Source organism: Mesoplodon bidens (assembly GCF_964165515.1).
Source record: "Mesoplodon bidens genome assembly, chromosome: 1".
Lineage (NCBI taxonomy): Eukaryota > Metazoa > Chordata > Mammalia > Artiodactyla > Ziphiidae > Mesoplodon > Mesoplodon bidens.
In genome coordinates, this window is record NC_138176.1 from 33,732,680 (window position 1) to 33,755,010 (window position 22,331).

The window sequence follows — 22,331 nt, forward strand, 5'->3', positions numbered from 1 at the left end:
CAGTTATATAAGATTAATCAGGCAAAATTAATCTATAGTGTTAAAAGTTGGGATCACAGTAACCTTTGCCAGGAGGTTAGTGACGGGAAGGAGGCACGAGGGGCCTTCAGAAGTTCAGGTAATGTTCTGTTTCTTTATTTGGTGCTGATTCCATGGGTGCGCTTTCTTGGTGAGAATCCATCCAGCTGTTTATTTACAATTCGTGTCCTTTTCTGTATGTGTGTTATGCCTCAATAAAAAGCTTACATAACAACCCTTGTGCTTATTATAAAAGATCAAGTAATATAAAACTGTGGACAGCCCAAGGTAAAAGGCTTCCAACACCTTTCCCCAATCTTCTCAGAGGTAAACACTGTTGAACGGTTTGCTGCAAAACTTTTCAGACTTTTTTCCATTCATGTAGCATTTTTAAAAATCAAATTACCATGTCATGGTGAACTATTTGGATGTCACTGCTTTGTGCTTTCTGCCTTATTTTTAATGCAGCAAATCAAGAATTAAAGCCATCTTGATGTCATGGGAAAACGAAGTCTCAGTATCAGCCTGATCTAGGTTCAAACCTTGTCTTGTCCCTACATTAGCTGTATGTCCTCAGGCAGGGTTAGCCTCTGAAACCTCAGTGCTCTCATTTGTAAAGCGGGAATAATAGTCCTTGTCTTCAAAGGCTGTAGTGAGGATTAAGATGATGTCTAGAGAGAGCTTAGCACTATGGCTAACACATAGAAGGTGTCGGTATACAGTGGTACTATTAAAAAAATATATTAATGGTAGCTACTGTGTATTGAGTGCTTATTATGGGCCAGACATTGTTCTAAACTCTACAAATGAAATCTCATTTAATCCAACAACAAATGAGGTTGACCCTGTTATAAACTGTATTTGATAAATGAAGAAACTGAAGCAATGGAGAGTAACTGCCCAAGGTTATGTGTTTAGTGAATGGTTAGGATTTGGGTTATGGGTGGTTGTTATTGGGGCTGTTTAAAAGCACATGGGATTCACTGGGACTTGTATAGGGACCTTTGAGAGACTGATGACTTCTTGATCAATTAGTCAGGGTATTCTACTTTGCTACCTGCTTTTTTTTTTTTTTTTTTTTTTTTTTTTCTTTTTGCGGTATGCGGGCCTCTCACTCTTGTGGCCTCTCCCGTTGCAGAGCACAGGCTCCGGATGCGCAGGCCCAGCGGCCATGGCTCACGGGCCCAGCCGCTCCGCGGCATATGGGATCCTCCCAGACCGGGGCACGAACCCGTATCCCCTGCATTGGCAGGCGGACTCTCAACCACTGCGCCACCAGGGAGGCCCAACTACCTGCTTTTTAATTATATTCCTACCTAAGAAATGATGGTTGGTTTTTCAGACTAAGAGAGCAATAAGTCTCTTTGATCTGCCACCCCTTCGCGTTAATAGCTTCCTTTTGCACCGAGTGCGAAGTGAAGCTGGATTACGGCCTAGCTCAGCTACTTGGACCTGAACTACTTTATTGCCTCATTTTCTTACGAAAATGGTTATGGAGTAACCAAGAACATTTTGAAACATTCTTGGGGTTTTCAAGCCAACTGCATAAGCTCATACAGCTTCTGTGTCTATAATGTGGCTTCAAAGTCTGTGCCATAGCCTGGGCCCACAAACAAACTGAGTCAGAAGTCTGACTAAGGAGAGTTCAAATTCCACATCTAAATGGGATACTGCAGGGCGGGGCTCTGCTTTGTCATCCAGCTCAGAGTCCTTTAAATTTATACCTAAATAGGGACTTACCTGGTGGCGCAGTGGTTAAGAACCCGCCTTCCAATGCTGGGGATATGGGTTCGAGCCCTGGTCTGGGAAGATCCAACATGCCACGGAGCAACTAAGCCCATGCGCCACAACTACTGAGCCTGTGCTCTAGAGCCCACGAGCCACAACTACTGAAGCCCATGCACCTAGATCCTGTGCTCCGCAACAAGAGAAGCCACCGCAGTGAGAAGCCTGTGCACCACAATGAAGAGTAGGCCCCGCCCGCTGCGACTAGAGAAAGCCTGCACGCAGCAAAGACCCAATGCAGCCAAGAATAAATAAATAATAAATGTATTTTAAAAAATTTATACCTAAATACTTGGACACAGCCATTAGTTCAAAGGAGGTTGTCCCTAAAGGTACATGGCACTGAGATTGAACGTGAATTCCAAATTTCTTTATTCCAGTCTTGTTTGTATAATGTTAAAAATTATTAAGTTATTATTTAATATTAATACACCCAACTTGTAAGGTGATTTATAGCACCAAAATACATGGCTACAAAATTTCAAACAAAAGAACACACACCATAAGATGTAACAAAAAATTGGGGTCTTCTCTGGTGGTGCAGCGGTTCAGAATCCGCCTGCCAATGCAGGGGACACGGGTTCGAGCCCTGGTCCAGGAGGATCCCACATGCCGCGGAGCAACTAAGCCTGTGCGCCACAACTACTGAGCCTGCGCTCTAGAGCCCGTGAGCCACAACTACTGAGCCCGCGTGCCACAACTACTGAAGCCTGCGCGCCTGGAGCCTGTGCTCCACAATGGGAGAAGCCACCACAATTAGAAACCCTCAGCAACTAGAGAAAGCCCGCACAGCCACGGAAGACGCAACGCAGCCAATCAATCAATCAATAAATTAAAAATTTGGAACAAAGAAAGAGATGTGCCAGGACCTTTCAATCAGGTGGTTTCTGTAATTGCATACTACATTTAGCTGTGAGTTTTCTGGTGGAGGCAAAATAGGAACCATGTTATTTAGGCATCTGGAATGAAATAACTTCTGCAGTACTCCATTTGCATTCAAGGATGTTGACCAGTGGTGTAGGGGATTTTTTTTTCTTTGTTTTGGTAAGAGATAGGAAAATACTATTCTAATGGATGTTTCATTTTTCTTTTCTTTTCTTTTCTTTTTGGCCTCGCCCCACGGAAGGCATGTGGGATCTTAGTTCCTACCGGGGAAGGAACCCCTACCCCGTGCAGTGAAAGCGCAGAGTCTTAACCACTGGACCTTCAGGGAAGTCCCTGGATGTTTCTTTTAAGGGCCTTCTATGCATTTTAATAGAATGTAAGCCTTTAAGTTGTCTCTGGAGGCGCTGAGATCTTAGATTCTAAGTATTTTTTGTTTACCTGGTTAACTTCCTTCAGGGAGAACTTTGGGGGAAAAAACCTAGTGAGCATCAGAATTTTCTGGGAAGCTTTAAAAAATAAAGATTCCTGGGTCACACTGTGTAGACCAGGGGTCCCCAACCCCCAGTCCTCAGACCAGTATCTGTCTGCAGTCTGTTAGGAACCGGACCGCACAGCAGGATGTGAGCCTCAGGCGAGCAAGTGAAGCTTCATCTGCCGCTCCCCATTGCTCGCATTACTGCCTGAACCAACCCCGCCCACCCTGTCCGTGGAAAAATTGTCTTCCACGAAACCGGTCCCTGGTGCCGAAAAAGGTTGGGGACCGATGGTGTACACTCCCCTCAGTAGATCTGAAGTGGGATGTAGAGATCTATTTATATTTTTAAAACCTGAGGGGATCTGACGACCAACTTGTTTGGGAACCATTGCCTCATCCTTGCCAATGTCAGTTTCCCCGAGTTATTGGTGAGCTGAGTCAATTTCTGGTCTGCAGTTTAGATGCCAGTTCCAAGGGTCAAGGTTAACAACCTTCTGTGAACATTCAGGAAATTGACCTGTATTCCTGTCTGCAGGTTAAAGTCAGAGAACCTTTGAACAGGGACAGTTTTTCCCTTGGTGGGCTGGGTGGGGTGAGGCTGCTTCAGAACTGTTTAAACCGTTTGACAGGTATTTGGTTAAAACCCCCATCTCTGTCAAAAGAGTGGCAATACAATTTATCATCCAGACTGGAACACTGTTGAAAATGAAATGGGGTGCTTTTGATAATTAAGCTGGGAAAATCTGTTACCGTCCTGGGCAAACCAGGGTGTCTTGTAGTCCTAGTCATAAAACATTTCTGCATATAATTTTTTAACTAAGCCAGTGGTCACAAGCACATTTGCATGAAGGGGTTCGGAGACAACATAAAAGAGTTTTGACTCGAGGGTGAGGTAGTGGAAAAATTAACAGCTGCAAGAAAGATGCTAAATGGCAGCTGGTCCCAGGTTTCTGTGTTGGGGGCAGTAGAGCATGGTGAGAACTGACAAAATGGAGAGTGTCTGCCTCAGCTAAAGGGGCAGAGTAATTTAAATTTTGAAAAGCCAAGATTGTAGACTGGATTCATTTCATGGGCCTCCTCCAGCTTTCAATCTTGAGCTTAGGGAGTTAAAGGAACCCAATCTGGCTGTCAATCAAACACGTAATTTTAAGTAGAAGTGCCTTTGGACAAGTCCTCTAGGGGAAGCCAGCCTCAGAATGGCTGTCCTAGAGGCTGAATTGTCGACCCCTCCAATGGGTCTGCTTCTCTCAACTGCCATTAGGGAGTATCTGACAAATACAGTCACCTTAATCTCAACAGAGCTAGGGCTCAGTGGTTGTTTCTTGGCAGTAACTGGGCAGTTGAGTCAGAGGCTATGTTTAAACTCCTTTGTTGTTCCCCATTGTTTTCCAGATAAAGTACGGTCTTGTTAAAAAGAAAATGACAGAACTCTTACAGCCTGGTCTATTTTTACATCTCCAGACTCCTCCCCTTCCTCTCCCTTCACTTCCTGTGTTTTATCTATGCCAGTCCACGTGCTATTCCTGTAACTTGGCATGCTCTTTTCCGTCTCCTGTAGTGCCTTTGCACAGTTTTAAGCAATGCCTCCTCCACGGAGCCTTCCCTGATTTCACCATTAGGCTCCCATTGCCTCTCTACTTGTTTCTAGCATCAGCTGTTATACATACCTGTCTGCCCCAGGAGATTGTGAACTTGACAGTGTGCTCTGCCTGAATCATTTCAGGTAATCCTCACAACAGCCTTTCGATGCCTGGACTGTTATCACCCCTGTTTCATAGGTGAGAAGAGTGAGGCACAGAGAGGTGAAACATCCCACCCAAGGGTACTTAACCTCACAAGCACCAGAGACGGGACTTGAACCCTGGTCATCTAACTTCAGTAGCCACATCTTAATAAGCTACACTGTCTTTGAGAATGGACTTAAGGAATGTCTATCTGATGAGTGAATGAATGAAAGAAGGAGGTAACAGAGGAGGGATAAAATAGGTATATGCCATAATACGGAGGAAGAAAGTCATCTTTTCATTTGCTGTGGCCAGTGGGTATGCATCGGGTTTTGTATAAAAGCAATATTTAGTTACTTAGATGTAAATCGAAGAAAGTGGGAGAGCCACGTCATAGTCCTATTCTGTGCCATTTAGAAGCGACATTCTATGAACATTCTGTTGTGTTTAGAAGTCTGACGGCAGTGCGCAGGCTTTCATGATGCAGTATAGGATGGATGTACAGATTGGACTCTGAGCAAAGTGTCTGCCTGTGGGGGCAAAGGGTGAGAGAGACATGAGTGAATTCTGCAGAAGAGGGCAGATTGTTCATTAGTGGAAATTGTGCCTAACCCCATTTATTCTCAGGCATCAAGAGCTGTGTGATCAAGTTGTATGGTCTCTGGGGAAGAAAGCTGGAAGAGGGTTTTTGAGAATGTCCATTGAACTAATTAATGGGCCTGCCTCTTTGGAGGAGAGTATAGGACTTCTGTTTTAGAAACTGAAGCTGACTCCATTCTGAGCCGGTTCTGATGGAATTTGACGGTCAGGAGAAAATCAGAGTGGGGCATGCTGGGTTAGGTGGACGGACCTCGGAGCCCCACAGCCCGCCACTCACCAGCTGTCAACCCCTGTTCCTCTACTTCCTTCTCTATGATGATGCAAATAATGTTGGCTACCTAATAGTATCTCAGGGGGACTGGGAAATTAACCCTTGCCAAGCAAACTGTGTTTGACACATAATTAGCACTCATTAACTGATAAATACTGCTATGATTGTGATGAATAGTTAGTGTGCAGTAAGGTTAGGAGTCCTCCATTCATGATGGGAACTAACCAGAGTTGGAGACACAGGCCTTCTATCCTGAGGGCTTTTCAGTTCTGACTTGAGTATTTTATAAGGGGAGGTGTTACTGGGCCCCAGCTCAGCATAGACCAGTGGAGATGGTTGTCTGACGGATGGCGAGTGGCACCCAGGCCTTGGCAGGAGTTTGTGACACTCCAGTTCCCTGTGTTGAAGGCCACAACAGATGAGTCTGCTCAATTCTGGATTTCTCTTTGGCTCTGACAGTTGGGTTTGGAGCCTCTGCTTGTGGCATTGTGGTAAAGCAGAAGGGGAATGGAATTTGGAATGAGGGGATCTGGTTTCAAGTTCAGGCTCCAACCTTTAGCTGTGTGAACTTGAGTCAGTCACAGCTTTTCTGAGTTTCAGTTTCCTCATCTGTAAAATTATATGTTGGTGGTGAAGTCATCATCATTATTATCTCAACTAGGAGAATGTATGTGAAAGAGCTTTGTAAAAGGCAAATCCCATAATTTGTTTAAATCCATTTTCCCCCCAGAAATAGACAGCTCATAAAAGAATGTGGACTTTATTTATGGGTGATTCCATCCGAGTCCTACCTGATGGTGTTGTCTTATAACTTTCTGAGATCTCCTTTGGCTCCCCATTAATTTGGCTTAAAAAAAAAAATCAGACCAAAGATAGGATGGCCAGGCCTTGATTACTCAGACTCAGGGCTCTTAAGACTGGTTCTAACTTGTCCGGGATCTGTCGGGATATACTTAGCAGAAATGCCTCACCTCCAAGACAGTTTGAACCAAATGCTGGAAATTCCAGAGTTCTTAGCAGCTGAGCATATGAAAGTAAAAGGAAATTTCTATTTTCATTTTCTCAAGCTTTTTGCCCCCCACCGCCCCCATCTCCTCATTTTAGTTTTGTGAGTGGTCACAGTCCAGGATAGCAATGCTGGGGAAAGTGATTATTTGATTCCTTTTGAAATAGTCACTTTTTTAAAGGATGGAATGAAGCAGCATGATTACATACTTAACAACCACTAGATATTTTGGATTCAGTCACTCATGGGACAAATATTTATTGAGCACCTACTATGTGCCAGTCACTGCTAGGCACTGGGGATACCACAGTGCAAAAGGCAGACAAATCCTGCTCTCACATACCTTACTGTTTAGTAGGTTCTCAAGCATTATGTAAACAAACCCACAGAATAGATTTACAAACCTAACTGACAAGTGCCGTGAAGAAGAAAGTGTATGAAAATGTTGACGGGGTGGAGGGGGGCGGGGGGAAGATTGACAAGGGATCTAATTTAGATTGGAGGGTTCAGGAAAGTCTTCTGTGAGAAGGGTCATTTAAGCCCAGAAGTTAATCAGGTAGTGGCTATAGCAGGTGCTAAGGCCCTGAGGCGGGAAAGAAGGAAGGCCCCTGTAGCTAGAGCTTAGTAGGGGAATGGCACAGTCCTGAGGAACCTCATTAGTGATTCTGGATTTTATCCAAGGGGGCTTCTCTTTAAGACCATGAGAGTTGGTCGTGATAAATGAGTTCAATCAGGCTGTTCTCCCTGGAGACACACTTTGCCAACCCAGAACCATGGCTCATCCCAAATAAAGTGATGCTTAGGGACATTTGTAAAACAAGGGGTCTGTGTTGTTCTTTAGAAAAAGCTAAATATACATGAAGTCACACCAGGTCAGTCTTCTCGGGAAGACGGGCAGAAAATGAGAGGAATTTGTCTTTATGGCACATACTGGGTGACTCAGAACTAACTCCCTGAGGTCAACTGAAAGGAGTGCGGCCTACGCTCGCCTGTATAAAATATCTTTTCCCAGTGGCTGCATTAGAAGAAGATCCGAACCTTGGATTGAGGGCTTCTGTTTTCTAAAGGCCAGATCTCTGGTAAACAGATGATGGGAAAGCCAGAAAGGAAGGTTAGGAGGTCAGGATCTCTGCACTGGTTTCCACATCCTGCTACATTCCAGGAGAGTTTTGCCTGATAAAGTCATAGCATGTCTGAACCGGAAGGAACCTCAAGGATCAAGTCATCCACCCCTTATTTTGTGGGGATAGGGCACTGATGGGGGCATGGCCATGACAGCAGCCATCACACTAGCCCACCTCAGAAGGGTCAGTGTTTTCCGTTTGGCAAGGGCTGACTGGAAACAGACTGCTGAAAACTGCATCAGACACGGAGGCTCAGGACATAAGCCTTGTGTCCTGATTTGATGTCTTGAAAGGCCTCTTACCTGTGGTTCAGCCTTACGGAGACCCTCAAATGTTCATAAGATCTTCACTGGGCTCCCAGGGGTCAAGGGCCTTCTCCAAGGTGAGGCCAGAACCCTGTGGGTGCTGGGAGTCTGGGCGTACTCTGCTCCTGGAGGGCTTGGACTTCTCATCAAGGAAGGTCTTTTAATGTCAAAGTCATGGACTGACCTTGTGATGATGGTCCTATTTTTAGTATATACCTTGGTTTAGAAAATACCTAATAGTAAAAAACATCTCTGAGGTTAGTACTACTTCAAAATGAGTTCATACTTTGTTCATCACAATAGCATCTGTATTCACTTGAAAGATAGTTGTACATCTCCACGTGAAGCTTGATATTTATTCAGGTCACATGTAATGAATGCTCCCTAGGCAGATGAACTGGATGACCCACTGCAGTCATTGGCTGGCTTCCCCCAAGCATTGGTTGCCCATAAATTTGGAACCACTGGGTTTAGAAGCACTGGCCTGTAAATCAGCCACCCAAAGGGGCTAACCCTAATAGTCGATTTCCTGGCTGGGAGGAAATGAACCAGTATAAACCTATACTATTGTATTTTAAAATATTCTTTGTTGCTTTTTTCAATTACAAAAGTAATTCAAGCTCATTGTATAAACCAAAAACATTACAGAAATGTAATGCTGTGAACAGTTTGGTATGCAGTATCTCAATTTTTTTCTGTGTGTAAATAGCATATTAATTGTTAAGATTTTTATAGAAATAGGATGTTTCTGTACATAATGTTCTCTAAGTGTGTGTTTTTTTTAATTGGTGAGTTATTTTAGGGAAGCAGCAAGAGACAGTGGGAAGAACATTGGGTCTGCTTTAGGGTTTGAGTCCTGGCTCTGTATTATACTATTGATAGTTGGATGACTAGTAATACAGTAATATATCAGTTGGGTGATCCCAGGTAAGTCACAGATCTTTCTAAACCTCAGTTTCTTGGTCTCTAAAATGGAGACCAATATGGGGTCTGATACTTGCCTTCCTTTTTCACAAGGTTATTTTAAGGATCCAATGAGATGATATATAGAAAAGAACTCATTGTAAACCATAATGTATTACATAACTATAAAGGATCATTATTATTGAAATGTATAATTTTAGCCTTCTTTCCTTTTTAAATGCTTTGATCCACATTAGTGAATACTTAATCCAGTGGTAACTTACTCAGTGGTTTCCTTGGAGACAGATGGTAACTAAGCCAGCTCTTTTTCCAGGTCACTCCTGGAAGCAAGGCTGCTACAGCTAATTTATGTGTTGGAGATGTAATCACAGCCATCGATGGGGAAAATACCAGCAATATGACACACTTGGAAGCTCAGAACAAAATCAAGGGCTGCACAGACAACATGACTCTCACAGTAACCAGGTGAGGCCCATGGAAACACTCGCTCATTTCTGGTCGACTGGAAGCTGCTTGTGGGCAGGGACTACCTCACCTATTTCAGGATCCCCTACCCACCCAGCTCAGTGCCTTGTATGGTGTAGGCAGGCAGAAGGTCTGTGGAACTGAAATTTCAGGTTGCTCATTTTCCTAATTTTCACAGTGCTCTTCATAGTGTGGGCATCTTTCTCCAAGATATTTGCATTTTCATTTGACCTAACACAACTAACCAAGATTTTGAGGTAGTGAAATCAGTATAATGAAATGAAAACCATCTTGTACACTTCAGAGCCCTACCCCCATGGGAGATGCACTATTTTATTACTATCCCCTCAAAAGCACATTTATCCCTCATTCTTGTCTCCATTTCTATCTCAGTCCACATCTTCTCCTTCAAGACATTCATTCATTACAGATTGATTTTTTTGATCCATTTACCAACACATTGAATAGCTCCATCTTGTATATATTTGGCCTTGTGCGGGGCACTCTGACAATAAAAGGATAAGTACAAATATTCTTTACCCATAAGAGTGAAAAAATGCTACACTAATGAAAACTGAGACAAGACCTAGAGAGTTGCTGTGTGAATGGTACAAGGAAATCCTTTCCAACCTCAGAAAAGGAGGCATCGCTTTTGTTTGGTCCAGACACACTGCACGAACAAGTTGGTTATCTGGTCTGGATCAGGAACACTGGATGAGATAGAGGAGCTCGTTCCATCCTGAGCAGAGGTGGGGCGGCATCAGGCATGCCCAGGAGCATGGAGGAGGCCGGTGTGGCTGGGTCAGCGGTACAGAGCGCAGTGGGGGAGGATGAGGCTGGAAGAATGACAGCAGCTTGGGAAATCCCTCAGGGCTGAGCGCACACAGCCGTCAGACATGATGTCATGAGGTTGGTGCTTCCGAAAATCACACTGATAGCAAAATGGAGGGGAAGGCGGGGGGAAAGTGCTAGCAGTCGGGCAAGAGGGGTCACTTTCCCACTCCGTTTTTAGTATATTTTATTTATTTAGCATGCATGAAACAACAGCTTTGTCAATCTGTTGCAGATCTGAACAGAAAATCTGGTCTCCTCTGGTGACAGAGGAAGGGAAACGTCACCCATACAAGATGAATTTAGCCTCTGAACCCCAAGTAAGTACTTGCCCACCATGGCCCTTGCTCTCAGCACCCAGAGGCCTTTCTGCTTTTGACACCGCTAGGCACACTCCCGTTTTTCCTGCCCTGGAGGCAGGGGATAGGATGCAGGGGGAGGGCCCTCCGCTGACACTGCTGGGACCTGGCTCTTGTTTGGTTCTTCCCGTAAGGGAACTGCGGGAGGAAGGGGCTGGAAAACCCCAGGGCAGTGACGCCAGGGCCTGGGCTGGACATAGCGGGTAGGAAGGGGATACGGGAAGCGGGTGGAAGCTTTCCTGTGCAGAATAGGGTGGCAGAACCACGGCAAAATAGGGTGCTGACTCAGCTCATTATGGATTGCAGATGCAAATGAATCATGCCAGGGACAAAAAGAAGTTTGGGTCCTGAGGCCTAGAGTCTAGAGGAACTACAGGAAATTTAGTAGTAAACCCAGACATTCCCCACCCCACCCCGGATCCCGGGTCCTACTGCCTGGTTTCCAAGAGCCTTCGGATGGGAATCTCTAGTTTTCTTACAGTGAGATCTTAAAATTACTAAAATAAAGTGGTAGTTCATATTGGAAAATGTGATAGGGAGTCAATGCACAATTTGTTGGCCAAATAGAATTTCCTGGACGGGAGACTGTCCTGAGATCCCATATTTGTACACAATAGATTATAAGTGATTGTATTTCTTCTTTAACTACATCTCCTAAATTATCTACAATGAATGGGTACAAGGGGAGAAACGTAGAGAAGAATGTTTAGAACATCTTTGTAAAATTCCTCACGCCTGATATGCTACTTTTCACAAAGTGTGTCTCTCGGATAAATTAATGAGTTGTTAGTGGTATGTTAGTAGGTAAGTCGATAATGGCTTTTGAAAACTTCTTTTAGACTGGTTTCTGATTGTTATACATTTAGCCCCAATTGAAGATTTGAACTTTAATTTTTTTTTCTAAATTTGGGACACTGTTTCATTTTTATGGTGTATTGAGATATAATCAAAAGATAACATATAGCTAGTTATCTTTTATACCTAAAACAGAAACTTGTATGAAATTGAACTCACTTGGGTACATTAGTGTGGGTAAATTGAGTGGTTGTATCTGAATGGTTATTTTCTCAAATGTCTTCCATTAAACTGCCAGAAATGCAGTCACACAAAATGTTTCCCATTAATATAATAAAAATAATACTTAGTCCTAAGAGTCACTTTAAGGATCATTTTGCATCTGGCATTTCAAAACTGACATGACCATATTATTCTGTACAGCCCCTCTAAGGAAAGTTCATGAAATGGCATTCAGTCTATAAACTGGCAGTTGTGCAAACTAATTTAAAACATGCCACAGTCAATTCCAATTTCCTAGGGAGTTCTCAGCCACTTCATTAAATTTACTACAAATGTTGTTTTAATGTATTAAGTCCTTATATGTTTTATAATATATAAGGAATGATTTTGTTTTAATGTGGTCTATCTAAAATCCTAGTTTTCACTTCAGTAAGGCAATGCTTACATTTTAGTTATACTTTTTATATGTATTATACTTGAATTTTCATCTTAAACATATAATCTGAGTACCTATATTAATCTTTTGAAGGTAGTTTTCTTCAGATTAAAAAAAATCTCCAACACTTTAACATCTAATTTGACTATACATTTCTTTTGATTCCAGTAATTCTTTGTTCATATGAAAAACTTCCCACCTCTCATTTTTCCAAAATCTTCCACTTCCAGTCATTCTAAAACAGAGGAATGAGTAAGAGCAGAGTTCATCTATAATTAAAGGATTTGTTCATTCATGTAAGGCTAGCCCACACCCCAGCTTATCTGAGGTCAGTGTAGTTACACACCTAGTTTATATTTCCTCATTATTGAGTTTCCTTGGAGACATAAATACAAAGCCCAAACAATGACATCATCCCTTCCAAAAGGCAGGCCCTGAATTAACCGCCTGACTTCTGGAAAGACCAGTATTCACATGGGGTTAGAGATACTCCTTTTATATACAAAACAGATACATTCTTAGGAGATTCTCTATAAAGTAAAAAATCAGAATTTCCAACCTGCATTTTCTACTGACTTCTATTCTAACTGAAAATGTGTTTCTATGGAAGGAGAAGGGAATGACACTGGTTGACTGTCTGCTGTGTGCTGGGCACTGTGCAATGGCTAAGAAAGAAGTATAACTTGCCCAAAGCCGAGCAGGGGGCAACAGGGAAAAAACTGAGCCAAGACAGAAATATGAGGGCTCTTCCCTGGTGCTCAGCATCCTAAGATGCTCCTAAGGAATTGCTGTGGGGAAGGAGAGAGGAGGAAAGAATTGCAATCCTGGCTGCCGCTGTCCACCTGCCCCACAGAGCTGCAGGGTAGCCACTGACGGGGACGAGAGTCCCAGGCCACCCTTCAGGAAGTCTGCTGCCATTAATGACCCCTTCTTATTCCTTGGGGTAGTTGTGCCGTAGAACATACTTAACCATTCTTTGATTACTGCTGAAGTTATTAACTAATTATACTTCCCCTTTGGTGAACAAGCTGTGATTACTGAGCTTCTGTCCAACGTGGGTAAAGTCAGCTCAGCATAATATATACAGTAAAACCGCACTGATTCCGACTTGTTGAAGAGGGAGACTATCTGAATCATCATAAACACATTTTCATGTTGTCTTTTAAGTCAGTACACAGTGAATTAAGCTGGTGGTTTTCATTATCGTTTTCTAAGAAAGTGTGAAAGACTTGAAGGTTTAGTGAAGGAAGAGAAAAAAAAAAAGGAAGAGTAGTCGTTCTGGGCCTGGGTGTTAACAAGGAGTCCAGGATTCAGGAGGATTTCAGGGAGACCCAGAAAATAGGACGCACAGAGTACGCTCTCACCTGCGAGCAGGCTTTGAACCAGAACACCCATGCGGAAAGCATCTTGCTAACTGAGTCATCAGAAAAGCCGTGATTTTTTTCAAAAGGCGAATGTTAGTTTAAAAAGTTTTCGGGGGTGTTCTTCAAGTAGCTCCTAGGTGTTGCAGCTGTAGTGATTATCCATCAAGTCCTGGCAGTCCAGCGTGGAGGTGGAGGGTGCTTCCTCAAATTACAGAAAGAGGGGAATGAGCACAGGAGGAACTCCAAGTCCTTTCCTGCAGCTCCCCCTGGGCACTGCTGTGTAGCAGGTATCCCCCAGCCTTCCTTCTGATCAGCCTTGGCCTTCTCCCACACAAGACACCAGATCAGTCATTCCCCATAGCCCCTTTTGCCAGCGCACTGAGGCTTCTCTGCCTAGTCAGGAGCTGCTTCACTGGTGACACAACAACCCTCTTATCTTGCTTCTCTGAACCGCTCCTTCCTGGGGAATTCGTCTCCACCTTTTATCATCTCCCGCTCCTCACTGAAGTGATGCCAGTTCCTCTTCCTGGTACTTAATCCCTCTGGACATGTGCCCTGAAAGGGTGTTTCAGCTCTGACTTGGATCCTGACAGCCCAGGGCATCAGGGGGTGTCCTGCCCAGGCGTACCCAGCAGGAGATCAGGCTCTGCTGGGCCTCAAGGAAGAACCAGGAGGCAGAGGTGGCGGATGAAACTGCATACATGCCCAGCTCGTGCAATGTCCTGGGTCTTGCCCCGTGTCAGGTGGGTTTGTCAAGAGCCCCTCAGCTAGTCTGGCATTGAGCCGGGGCCATCATAGCTCATTGGAACACCTCTCTCTCCCTGGCACTCAGCCTGTATCGTCCATCAAGGCGTGCATATTGGACACCCCTCTGATTTCTCCTCTGATCTCTGCCCGCAGGAGATCCTACACATAGGAAGCGCCCACAACCGGAGTGCCATGCCCTTTACCGCCTCCCCTGCCTCCAGCCCTGCCCCCAGGGTCATCACAAACCAGTACAACAACCCAGCTGGCCTCTACTCCTCTGAAAACATCTCCAACTTCAACAATGCCTTGGAGTCAAAGACAGCAGCCAGTGGGCAGGAGATGAATGCCAGAGCGTAAGTAGGCCCGTGCAGTCCGCTCTGGGCCAGTCCTGGAAGAGGCAGGCAGGCAGCGGGGAGAAGGTTCAGCCACTAGCCCTGGGAGAAAAATGCCTGCTTTAGCACAGTTCTTTCTGTGTTCATTTTCCTCATCTCTAAAAAGCGGGTAATACCACCTGCCTTGTAGGGCTGTTGTAAAATAAGAAGTAACCTGTAAAATGCCAGTACTGTGTCTGACACACCAATTGAATATTCACCGAGACCTATGTTATTATTAACCTGGTTTCCGTGGTCATTGTCTTCTTCTAAGTGACCATTTTCCTTCCTTGACAGCTCTGCTGCTTCCCAAGAAACTCTTCCGTTTTTATAGTTTGGGCTTTCTGCTTATGATCACCATTTGGTCTGAGCAAGGGAAGAGTACCTGAATGCAGTTTTCGGTGAAGCAGTGTTTGCCTTTTTCCCTCAAGTGGCCCAGTAGAGATAATAGAAAGAAGTCCATGAGGATATAAATGTGTGTCTCTTAGAACAGGTTCAGATCTGGGGCAGAGGCAGAGGTGGGCTTGCCCAGGGGAGAGGAAGGGTTGCAGGTGGCCAGGGTGGAGAGGTCTAAGGAGGCATCTTGCTTAGGGCTGGGGACGCCTGTCACCTTTGGCCACAGCTGCCTCCAAGTCTTTATCCAAAGGATCCTCTGCATCTTCCCGGCAGAGGGGGCCCAGAGTCGACTCCCTCCCAAACACTCTGAAGGTGAATCCAGAAACACTGGGAATCCCACAGCCCATGGTAGAGAACTGGGTTTGAGGACAGAGAGTAAGAGATGGGATGAGTTGTCTGTGGTGGAAAACGGGAGGGACTAAGGCACGAGTTACCACCTCACATGCCCAAAGGTGGCAGGGAAGATAAGGACTCAAGGTCAGAGCTCTGAGAACAGACAAGGGGGAGCAGAACGACCCATGGCAGCTGGACAGTGCATGCCCCGTCCAGAGGGGGAACCACTCCTTGGCTCCAGCCAGACACCACATGCAGGCCTAGGATTCCCATTTCTGATGATTCATTTCATCAAACCAGAAGTCAGAAAGCTTCTTTTCATCTGAAATCCCCTGATTTTTAGATGCTGCTGACAGTCAGACTGGTTGGAATATACCATGTGCTCCAAACGTGTCTGATCTCAGAGGATCTTTTCCGCTTGGAACCCTCAGTTCTTTTTTTTTTTTAATTGAAGTATAGTTGATTTACAATCTTATGTTAGTTTCAGGTATTTATATGTATAAAGTGATTCGGTTTTTTATATGTATATATATATATTTTTTTTTCAGATTCTCTTCCATTATAGGTTATTAAGAGATACTGAATATAGTTCCCTGTGCTATACAGTAAATCTTTGTTTATTTATTTTATATATGGTGGTGTGTATCTGTTCTGTACTCTTCAATTATCCCTCCCCCCTTCCCCTTTGGTAACCATAAATTTGTTTTCTATATCTGTGACTGTTTCTGTTTTTTAAATAGATTCATTTGTATTATTTTTCAGATTCCACATGTGATATCATATATTTGTCTGACTTACTTCACTTAGTATGATATTACCTAGGTCCATCCATGTTGCTGCAAATGGCACTATTTCATTCTTTTTTATGGCTAAGTAATGTTCAGGGGTGTGTGTGCCTGCATGCGTGTGTGTGTGTGTGTGTGTCACATCTTCTCAAACCAAACGTCTGTTGATGGGCACTTGGGTTGTTTCCATGTCTTGGCTATTGTAAATAGTGCTGCAGTGAACACTGGGGTACATGTATCTTTTCAAATTAGAGTTTTCATCTTTTCTAGATATATGCCCAGGAGTGGGATTGCTGGACCATATGGTAGCTCTATTTTTAGTTTTTTAAGGAACCTCCACCATTCTCCATAGTGGCTACACTAATTTACATTCCCAACAACAGTGTAGGAGGGTTCTCTTCACACCCTCTGCAGCATTTGTTCTTTGTAGACTTTTTTTTTTTTACTTTACTTATTTTTGGCTGCATTGGGTCTGTTTGTTGTTGGGTCTTCGTTGCTGCATGCGGGCTTTCTCTAGTTGCGGCGAGCGGGGTCTACTCTTCGTTGTGGTGCACGGGCTTCTCATTGTGGTGGCTCCTCTCGTTGCAGAGCTCAGGCTCTAGAGCACAGGCTTCAGTAGTTGTGGTGCATGGGCTTAGTTGCTTTGCGGCATGTGGGATCTTCCTGGACCAAGGCTTGAACCCGTGTCCCCTGCATTGGCAGGTGCATTCTCAACCACTGCGCCACCAGGGAAGTCCCTCTTTGTAGACTTTTTGACGATTGGCCATTCTAACTGGTGTGAGGTGATGCCTCATTGTAGTTTTGATTTGCATTTCTCTAATAATTAACGATGTTAAGCATCCATTCATGTGCCTGTTGGCCATATGTATGTTGTCTTTGGAGAAATGTCTATTTAGGTCTTCTGCCCATTTTTTGATTGGGTTGTTGTTTTTGATATTAAGTTGTATGAGCTGTTTGCATATTTTGGAAAGTAACCCCTTGTCAGTCGTATTGCTTGCAAATACTTTCTCCCAGTCTGTAAGGTTGTCTTTTTGTTTCATTTAGGGTTGGAATCCTCAGTTCTTATACTAGCTCTGAAGCCAATTTTGCTGTTTAGTTTCTTCTCAATTCACCTTTAACAAGACTCTGCCCAGCTGTTAGGGTGATTAAATGGCAAACCCACTGCTGCAGATGTAGGTTAGGACAGGTTAAGGCACAAGAGGTTCCAAACTACTTAAATGTTTGGAAAGAGCTATTGCGGAGGCCCTTGATCTCTCGAGAGCCCCTTGATCATACTGTGCACATAGTCCTTCTCCCCGAAAAACAGAGGCAGATGTTTTAGGCACCTGCTGCATGCAGGTCCCTGTGCCCAGCACTGAGAGGGCCTTGCAATTTCCTTTTAAGCTTTGCAGGGCCTAGCAGGGGACTCTTTCTGCCGTGTGACTTTGGCTTTACAAGATGTTAAAGGTCACCAGCATTTATTGTAGTAACCAAGGCAAAGTGGCTACTAATGCTTCTTTGTCCTTCAATTCTGAGTCCTGCCAGGCCCTACTGGCTTGAGATGATGATGATGCCCTTCACGGTGACTGTGGGGGCCTATGGGGTACCTGAGAAACAGCGCCATGCTGGGCCCCCCTAAGCTTTCCACGGACATACCCCAAAGCTCAGTGTGGAGTTGAGTGGTGGAAACACCGAGAGCCGTGATCCCCATTCTTTGCTGCTTTTGTGCTGGGGGAGGCTGAGAACGTGACCCTCTTTTACTGTCCCAGAGTGGAATGTTCCATGATCTGGATTTAATAACCCAGGAAATGACACATCCTTAATTGAAAGGCTGCTATGCATTGGCAGAAATATGTGCCAGGGAAGTATTTTTAGTATGGCCTTGGCCGTTATTCTTTAATTAATGTCTTCTTTCTTCTCTCCTGCTCCCCGCCTGTTCCCTCCCTCCAGTCTGAAACAATGCAATCTCTACTCTCTGGACACTGTGCGAGCCTTTGCTGCAGCCCCTCTCCCCTCCTGTGGCAGACTTTCTTGGCTACAGCAGGCTCTGAGTCTTTATCACAAGTCTCTGTCCAGATTTTCTCAGCAGAGGGGTCCCAGCTCCTGCTCTATTCCAGACTCTCTGAGGATGAATCCAGCAACAGTGGGAATACCGGCAACCCCTGGCGGAGGAAGTGCCCTGTGCGTGGGTCTCTGCTTACTGGTCTGTTCCTAGAGAGGCCACTTGTGCCTATCAGTGAAGGAAGATTCTCGTGCAAACCCAGCAGCTACCAGGTCATGTTGCCGCTCTGTCAGCAGAAGTCACAAGCGCTCACCCGCCACTGTTTAGTCTGTGAAATTCGCTGAGGTTACAGAATTGGCTCACTTCATGCTTTGCATCTGAGGTCATCACGGATACCCTGGGGCGCACTCTGAGTTTCTTTGTCGCATGCCCTTCAAAGCAGCCTGGTGTGTGTGTGGCCGTCTGTCTTGTAGGATTTCCCAGGGCCCCATCCCCGTCAGACAAGAACACAGACAGCGTTGCCACTGCCAAATTCAACGGGGAAGGCAGGCCAAGAGGTGCCTGCCATCTGCCTCCTGTTCTCTCAGCACACACGGTTGAATGGGAGGGCCTCTGGGTCAGTTCAGCTTAACAGTTGTTTAGGGCTTCCCTGGTGGCGCAGTGGTTGAGAGTCCGCCTGCCGATGCAGGGGACACGGGTTCGTGCCCCCGTCTGGTAGGGTCCCACATGCCGCGGAGTGGCTGGGTCCATGAGCCATAGCCGCTGAGCCTGCGCATCCGGAGCCTGCGCTCCGCAACGGGAGAGGCCACAGCAGTGAGAGGCCCGCGTACCGCAAAAAAAAAAAACAGTTGTTTACTGAGTGCCTACTGTGTACCAAGTGGGTGGAGGAAATGCGGCTCTGATCAGCAGAAAGCTTTCACCTGCCTTCTGACCCCTTTCCACTGAGTTTAGAGGCTCTGGTCATTTTCTGGTGATTTGGGGCCTGGATTTCATTATGTATGTGATACTGCTTGATACTTCCTTAAAGGTGCAGGCTTTATAGACTGAATTCCAGCTCTGCCTCTTGCTAGCTGTGGGACCTTGGGCAAACCACGTAACTTCTGAAACTCAGTCTCTTCATCTATAAAGCAGATAATACAAACTACCTCACCACCAGGTTATTGAGAAATTTCAATGCGATGTGCAAAAACTATCATCCAGCCTGGGGCCTGGCCTCTGGTGGTGCTCGGTAAATGCTACTTGTTACTGATTTCAGCATGCATAAGGAGCTCCATACCCATCACTTCTCAGTACTTGGGGCTCCAGAGGGCGGAAGCATCTAGACAAATGTCATGGAGAAGATTTTGCTGTAACTTAGGGTAAGTTTCTTTCTTTCCCAGCACTGTAGCTTAAGTTCAGCCAACCAGTACAATTGATTACCTTCCTGATGGAGTGGTATTCATGGAATAAGCAGTTGGGCTCCCGTAGCCACCACAATAGTCCCAAGATACTAGCTCTTCCAATTTGTGTTCTCAGGTGATCCCCCCATAAACTCATGGGGCAGATTTCTAAGCAGGTACAGTGGAAATAAAGGGAAGCATTCATTGTTCTTTGTTCAGTTGATACCAGAGGGATTATATTAGCCCTGACTCACTGGAGCTTGGTCAGAAGAAAACCTCCATCATGAAGGTGGCTGCTTGCCCCTCTAACTAAACTTGCCCACAGCCCACAGAGAACTGGCCTGGGGGTCTGGATGTTCCTCCCTCTTCTCCTGGTGCCCAAAATTACTCCTCTGGTTTCTTACTAGATCCAACATCTAGGCCTTTGAAGATTAAAATTTAGGGAGCACTCTGACCAGGCTCCCCTTCCAAAAATGATTACATAGGGTTTCTCAGAATTGCATATTTGGTGAACATTGGGGTAACGAGGTTAGGGCAGCTCAGACATGAACAGTTTTTCTGAGTCAGCCTATATCTTTTCTCCCCACCTACATAAAAATCACATATTAATTTTTCTTTGAATAGTTGGTAGAATTCTCCAGTGAAGCCATCTGGTCCTGGGCTTTTTTGTTGCTATATATATATTTTAAGACTTTTATGACATTTTTTTAAAATTTATTTATTTATTTTTGGCTGCATTGGGTCTTCGTTGCTGTGTGCAGGCTTTCTGTAGTTGTGGTGAGCGGGGGCTACTCTTCGTTTCGGTGCACGGGCTTCTCATCGTGGTGGCTTCTCTTGTTGCAGAGCATGGGCTCTAGGCGCGGGCTTTAGAGTGCAGGCTCAGTAGTTGTGGCACACAGGCTTAGCTGCTCTGCAGCATGTGGGATCTTCCTGAACCAGGGCTCAAACCCACGTCCCCTGCATTGGCAGACGGATTCTTAACCACTGCGCCACCAGGGAAGCCCTGTTGGGAGTTTTTTTTTTTTTTTTTTTTTTTTTGCGGTACGCGGGCCTCTCACTGTTGTGGCCTCTCCCGCTGCGGAGCACAGGCTCCGGATGCGCAGGCCCAGCGGCCACGGCTCATGGGCCCAGCCGCTCCGCGGCACGTGGGACCCCCCCCCAACCCCGGACCGGGGCACGAACCCACGTCCCCTGCATCGGCAGGCGGACTCTCAACCACTGCGCCACCAGGGAAGCCCCATGTTGGGAGATTTTTGATTACTGATTCAATCATGTTATTTATTATAGGTCTGTCCAGATTTTTTTTCTTTCATGATTCAGTCTTGGTAGGAATTTATCTATTTCTTCTAGGCTATCCAGTTTGTTGGTAAATAATTGTTCATAATAGTCTTTTATGATTTTTTATTTGTCACAGGCATGGTAGTGTCTCCTCTTTCATTTCTGATTTTTTGTTATTTCAGTCTTCTCTCCTTTTTTTTCTTAGTCTAGCTAAGGGTTTGTCAATTTTGTTGACCTTTTCAAAAAACCAGAATCTTAATTTTGTTCCAGTTTTCCTATTGTTTTTCTTTTCTATTTTATGTCTGCTGTAGTCTTTATTATTTTCTTCCTTCTGCTAACGTTATTTATTTATTTAAATTTATTTTATTTTATTATTTGGCTGCGTTGGGTCTTCATTGCTGTGCGCAGGCTTTCTCTAGTTGTGGCGAGTGGGGGCTACTCTTTGTTGCAGTGCACGGGCTTCTCGTTGTGGTGACTTCTCTTGTTGTGGAGCACGGGCTCCAGGTGCGCAAGCTTCAGTAGTTGTGGCACGCAGGCTCAGTAGTTGTAGCTTGTGGGCTCTAGAGCGCAGGCTCAGTAGTTGTAGCGCATGGACTTGGTTGCTCCGCAGCATGTGGGATCTTCCCGGAGCAGGGCTCGAACCCATGTCCCCTGCATTGGCAGGCAGATTCTTAACCACTGTGCCACCAGGGAAGTCCCCTTCTGCTAATTTTAGTTTGTTCTTCTTTTTCTTGTTCCTTGAGGTGTAAAGTTTGCTTATTTGAGATCTTTCTTCTTTTTAAATTAGGCATTACTGCTATTATAATGTTTTTTCTCAGCTTTTGCTATGTCCCATAAGTTTTGATATATTCTTTTTTCATTTTCATTTGTCTCAAAATATTCTTTAATTTCCGTTGTGACTTCTTTGTCTCATTGTTCATGAGTCGGTTAATTTCCGCATGTTTGTGAACTTTCCAGTTTTCCTTTTGCTGTTGATTTCTAGTTTCATTCCACTGTAGTCAGAAAAGATACTTGGTGATTTCAGTCGTCTTAAATTTGTGAAGACTTTTTTGTGGCCTAACCTGTGATCTATCTTGGAGAATGCTCTGTGTGCACCTGAGAAGAATGTATATTCTGCTGTTGTTGGGTGTAGTGTTCTGTATGTGTTAGGTACAACTGGTAGGTACAACTGGTCTATAGTGTGGTTCGGGTCCTCGGTTTGCTTATAAATCTTCTGTCTGGTTGTTCTATCCTCTTTTGTTCCTTTTTATTCCATGGTATGGATATACCACAGTTTGTTTAACCATTCACCCATTGAAGGACATCTGGGTTGTGTCTTATTTTTGGCTCTTATGGATAAAGTGGCTGTAAAGATTTGTGAACAGGTTTTTGTGTAACCATAAATTTTCATCTCTGGGATAAATGACCAGGAGTACAACTGCTGGGTCATAAGGTAGTTACATGTTTAATTTTACAGAAACTACCAAACAGTT

At 44.7% G+C, this 22,331-nt stretch overlaps 1 protein-coding gene across 1 annotated transcript in view; it reads left to right on the forward strand.

Annotated features, from left to right (window-relative positions):
* The window catches only part of PDLIM1 (PDZ and LIM domain 1), a 42,422-nt gene that overhangs the window by 6,575 nt on the left and 13,516 nt on the right, over positions 1-22,331 (forward strand). The window contains exons 2-4 of the mRNA XM_081253185.1: positions 9,431-9,582; positions 10,649-10,733; positions 14,490-14,689. Coding sequence (XP_081109311.1) covers positions 9,431-9,582; positions 10,649-10,733; positions 14,490-14,689 — 437 coding nt within the window. The remainder of the gene's footprint in view (positions 1-9,430; positions 9,583-10,648; positions 10,734-14,489; positions 14,690-22,331) is intronic.